The 5,619-nt window shown below is 33.1% G+C and overlaps 1 protein-coding gene across 1 annotated transcript; it reads right to left on the minus strand.

Moving 5' to 3' along the window:
- Positions 1–2,450: 2,450 nt before the first annotated feature.
- On the minus strand, positions 2,451–5,382 carry LOC115715308 (zinc-finger homeodomain protein 4). The gene has a single exon (XM_030644161.2). The coding sequence runs from the start codon at positions 3,812–3,814 to the stop codon at positions 2,888–2,890; it is 927 nt and encodes a 308-aa protein (XP_030500021.1). The 5' UTR covers positions 3,815–5,382; the 3' UTR covers positions 2,451–2,887.
- Positions 5,383–5,619: the final 237 nt, after the last annotated feature.

Raw genomic sequence — 5,619 nt, forward strand, 5'->3', positions numbered from 1 at the left:
GGAAGCCTGCAAACGGTTGCTTAGATACCTCAAAGGCACTATTAAAAAAGGGTTATGTCTCAAGCCTGTTGCTGCTCCAACACATCATGCCTACTCTGATGCAGATTGAGCAAGCTATGTAGATGATCGAAGATCAACTGGGGGTTACTTGGTGTTTCTAGGAGGAAATCTGTCAAAAAGCAACAAGTTGTTGCAAGGTCAAGCACTGAAAGTGAGTTTTGTGCTTTGGCAAATGTTGTAGCATAACTTAAGTGGATTCGTTCTCGTCTTGCTGAACTTCAAGTTCCTTTAGCCCATTGCCTTATTATTTGGGTAGACAATCAAAGTGCCACTGCACTAGCTGCCAATCCTGTTTTCCATGGTAGGTCAAAACATATATAGAGATCGATTTACATTTTGTTCGAGATCAAATCATGGCCAAACAAATATTAGTCTGCTATGTCCCTGCCATCGATCAAGCTGCTGATATTCTCACTAAGTTTTTCTCAACAGATCGCTTTACTTATCTAAAATCCAAACTAAAAATGGTCTCTACCCCATTTAGTTTGAGGGGAGATGTAACAGATAACTAAGTGTTTTGTTAAAGTGGTTAAAAGTTAGTTGAGGTGTCTTCTCAACTAACTGCTCTGTTATTTCAATTTTTCTGTTTTGGCTTTTCTTGCGTCTATTACACTTGTATAAATACTAATTTCCTTCAATTCAATAAAGTAAGCTGTTCATATTTTTCTTTTCGTTTCTGCGTTCTTTTTCTTTCTCTGCCATTCTGTTTTACTACATATGGTCACTTCAGGCCCGGCCCTGGGCAAAGGCAGGCTAGGCCTGTGCCTAGGGCCCACCCAGCCCAGGGGCCCAAGTTTTCTTTTTCTCTTTTAAAATTATACATTTTTTTTATCGATTTTGAAAAATACCATATTTTTTCTAACATAAGGGCCCAATTTTTTTTTTCTTTCCCTATGGCCCACTTTGTTGTTTAAACATAATAATGATTATTATTATTTTATTTTATTAACTAAGGGTCTTTTGATATTAATTAAATATTTGTATTTTTTTTATTGATTTTATAAACTCACCTCCTATTTTCTTTTTCTAAGAACCCATTTTGATCCTGGGAGTTGAGAAGACAACATATTATTCTTATCATACTCATTGATCTTTTTTATATATCTTTTTCCATGTATCTAGTTAGTTTTAAATGGACGGTTTATATCATTTAAATAGTTATGTAAGTGATGATAATGAAGATCAATGTTATTTAAAATATTGTTATATAGTTTATATCATTTAAATAGTTATGTAAGTGATGATAATGAAGATCAATGTTATTTAAAATATTGTTATATGAATTATCAAATTTAATTATTTGGTGAGCGATAAGTTGATCTTACTCATATATATATGGAACACTTTTTAATGAATATTAACGATGAATGGTTACTAAACAAATTTAACTATAAATATTAATTTTAAAAATATCAAACCATCGAATTTTGATCTAATATAGAATAATGAAATCACAAATTTAAATTTCTATGCTTAATTTAACTACTTAATTAAAAAAAAAATATCAAAAAATATCTCTTTTTACACTATATCAAAAATATATTCATACAAAATATTCAACTCAAACTCAACTTTTTCTTTTCTTATTTTTCTTGCTAAAAAACTTTTTATTTTAATTTTTTTTTTAGCCGATTGAAAAATCTCAACCCATATGATATAAAAATGAGAGATTTTTTTAATTAGATAGAAAAAATTAAGGATAAAAATTCAAAATTTTTAAATTTTACCTATTTATGGGTAATAACCATTAAGAGTGCATCCATATATATATAATATAATGAATGATGCTAGTTTTATTAATAATATTTTTTATTATAATTATAGAGTTATTTAATTATGTATTTATATGAGTCTATAGTATAATTTAAATGGATAATTTACAGGTTGATTTTGATCATTCATGTTATTTGCAATAAAAAAGAAGTGTAAAATTTCACATTATTTGATCAGTGTGTACTAGTACAGAACAGTTATATATCTAGGATTGTAGGATCTAATTTATTTGACTAATCAACAAATGAGAAATAAAGAAAACAAAGAAAGTGTGTATTCAAACACGATGTTTAACAAAATAATTACTTGCCAAAAGTATAGATAAAGCAGGAATAAGAAACTCGCATGTATAAGTATTTAACTAAACTTTACAAAAGGCAAAAGGAATTGCTAATAATGAGATGCAGTCTTAAAGGGATTAATAACAGCAAAAGTGCATCCAAAGTTAATTATTGCATGTATTCATAAATTGTTTTATTATATTATATTATATTATATTATTATGTATATATGCATGGTGTTTCTTTAAGATTTTCCTTTCTCCACTTTTACAATCTAATGGAATGTTTTGCCAATAATAATATGCATATTAGTACTTAAAGAAGAAGATCACGAGATAGAAAAAGTAACAATAAACTAATTAGGAAGTTCTTACTACTTTAGACTAGCTAACTTTAGTATTACATCTCTTGGAGTACCTCATCAGAATTCATATATAGCACGAACACCTCAAATCTGAATCCATATTAGCATAAATGGATTAGACAAGAATAATATCAATATATCATATCCAACACTAGACCACCCAAACCCAGTTTGTTACCTAATATACTAAGTAGCAGAAACCAATGTTATTTTAATATAAGTACCAACGAAAACCCAGATAAAAATAGACACAAAAAAGAGTGACAAAAATGACAAAAGGTACAGTGTGAAACAAAAAAAAAAACTACTTAAGAACAAACTAAAAATAAAAGAAGAAGAAGAAGAAGAAGATCGAATATATAGGGAGAGCTAGAGAAAAGAGTTCATTTCGATCTTGGTTCCTTTTTAATTAGGCAGGTGGAGGATTTTTCTTTGCTAGATTATGCTTGTTGTTGTGCATCCAAACCTTGAGAACTCTCCTCTTGACTCCAATCTCCTGGCAGAACTGTTGGACCACAGATTCTTCTTGCTTCTGAATTTTCCATCCAACTTTTTCAGCAAAGTTAAGCATTTTGTCCTTCTGTTCTTGAGTGAACTTAGTTCTGAATCTTTTTTTAGCCAAATGTGGAGGCCTGTAGGCCACAGACCCACCTCCACCTCCACCGCCATCACCACCAACATCTTCTTGCTCGTCTGACTCAGAAGGGAGGGACCCAGCCATGTTGTAGGACATGATCATATGATGGGGCATTGGACCTGTTCTTGAAGGTATGAAAGTACCTGTGGCTGTAGGGTACCCTGGTAATGAATCTGGGCCTAGCATACCCTTGTGATGAGGAGGACCTAAGATGAATTTCCTCCCAGCAGCCATTCTACTGAGATGTGGGGAATTAATATTATTGCTATGGTGGAACTGATCATAAGGGGTAGGCTCACCTTCAACTTCTTTCCTGTGGAAATTTCTGTGGCAATTGCAGGCTGAGCACTTGAGGGCTTCAATGGTTCCTTCTTCTCCGCTAGGCATGAACTCACCACACCCATCAGTGGCATTAGCTCCCATAGAAGCTGCATGGTTCTTCAGGCACTCTCTGTACTTAACACCTTTCTTGTTATTATTAGTATTATTACAGTAGGGCACATGGTCCTCCAGGCTTGTGGGGATGGAGGAGCCATTATTGGAAGGGATGATTTGGGCTACTGCCGAAGAAGGAATTATGTGGTTGTGGGGTGATGGGTCATGATGGATCAGATGCCCATGCCCATGCCCACCATCCCCATATGGAGTACTGTTTAAGGGGATTGGGATGTCTCCTTCTTGATGACTAGAAAGTTCCATGATAATATGGCCTGAGCTTTTTATGATCTCTCTCTCTCTCTCTCCCCCACTCTAAGGTCTTTTTTTTGTAGTTTTCTTCTGTGGGGAAGACCAAAAACCAAAAAAGAGATGAGAAGAAAGGAACAAGACAAGAGGAAGAGAGTGTGTATGTGTTGAATTGGAAGGTAGCAGCTCTATGGAGAAATAATTTGAAATGGTAAAACAAATAATATATATATATAAATATATATATAAATATATTCTCAAAATATGTCCTACCCTAAGATAGAATTAATCTCTTCTTGAAAATTGTCCACTCTTTTTGAAGCAAATTAACACAATAGGAGAGAAATAGAAACAGTACTGGATGTTCTCTTTAGGGCTGCTTCATGTCTTTCATCACTCACCTTTTTCGATCAATTCTCTACCAGACCAATCAAAACTAAGACAAGGGAAAGAAGAAAAAAAAACACAATGAACGAACTTAGGCTATTAGGAATAAACACAGCGAGAGAGAGAGAGAGAGAAATAAGAGTATAAACTATAAATTCTGATGGGGTCTAGTTGGGCCAAGCCTTTTGATCAAAGAACAGGTGCAAAAGGTTCTTCATGGCCATACTTTGAATATCCATTTCATTTTCCAGAAGTCAAACTTAGAAGGAAAAGGAAATCGAAGAAGCATATACTACTAATACTGCAGTCCAAAAACTGGCGGCCGCAGAAGAGAACTGGCCATGCAAATAAGGAACTTTCTTTCCGCTGTTTGCATCTCTTTTATTTATATATATATATACTTGTCTATCTTCACTGATCAAAAGAAATGGTGGTCACTCATGAGTCAAAACACTCAAAACAAAAGACTTATCATCAACTAAAAGAGAGAGAGAGAAAGGGATCGATGGGTACTAAATGTGTGGAAAATATCAATAAGTAAACCCTTCTATCTCTTTATTTCTCACTAGAAATAGGAATTGGGAGAGAGAGAGAGAGTGAGCACAAACAAGGCATCATCAAATAACATGAAGAACGCTGAAACAGACAAAACCAATGTCAAATTTTCTTTTAAACCTCTTATATACAGCGATAGTTTCGCTGCTCCTAAGTGCAATTTCAATAAAAAGAAAATAACAGATGGAGAAAAGGTTGAGATATAGAAATATTTAGGTTTAATACAGCAAACAGTCAAGAGAAAAAAAAAAAAAAACCTATAGAGAGAGAGAAGGAAAAGAAGAGAGGAAGTGAAAGAGTTTAAGAGGTGGGTTTTGTTAGTGAAGCACTAAACAAGATGTTATGCCTTATAGTAGTAGAGACACAACCATAAAAGAGAGAGAAACAGATTTTTTTCAGGCAAAGAGGAAATTATACGAAGGGAGTTTTATAAAAAAGAAAATTAAAATTAGAAAAAGAGGGTTGCTTTGCTTGCACTATCAGGCATCAAGTTTACGCCATATAGTGAGTAGTGTGTCAGAGAGTGGAGAGGACTACAGACATATAGAGAGAGAAAGAGAAAAATATAAAAACAAATGCATGTTCTTATTTTGAAAAATAAACAATAAATATAAAAAATCTACTCTCTCTGTCTCTCTCTATATATCATGTAATGTACAGTTTTAAAAAAAATATATGTACTGATTTGACACTTTTACCCTTGCAATTTGTTAGTCCACTACTCTTACCCTTGGTTATCCTCATATTTATTATGAGAGATGTTATGTATAGTAGCTAGTACTACAGTGTTTATAGAAGCCATCCAAGAACTAAAAGACAAGTTTCTTGAATTCAAAATAAGTAAATAGCCAAATGGGTGTTATTTCATGTCTTTGCAT

This window comes from Cannabis sativa, chromosome 4, assembly GCF_029168945.1.
Source record: "Cannabis sativa cultivar Pink pepper isolate KNU-18-1 chromosome 4, ASM2916894v1, whole genome shotgun sequence".
Classification (NCBI taxonomy): domain Eukaryota; kingdom Viridiplantae; phylum Streptophyta; class Magnoliopsida; order Rosales; family Cannabaceae; genus Cannabis; species Cannabis sativa.

Coding starts and splice junctions, on each gene's coding strand:
- LOC115715308 (XM_030644161.2), bottom strand. CDS start 3,814: ATGGAACTTTCTAGTCATCAAGAAGGAGACATCCCAATCCCCTTAAAC.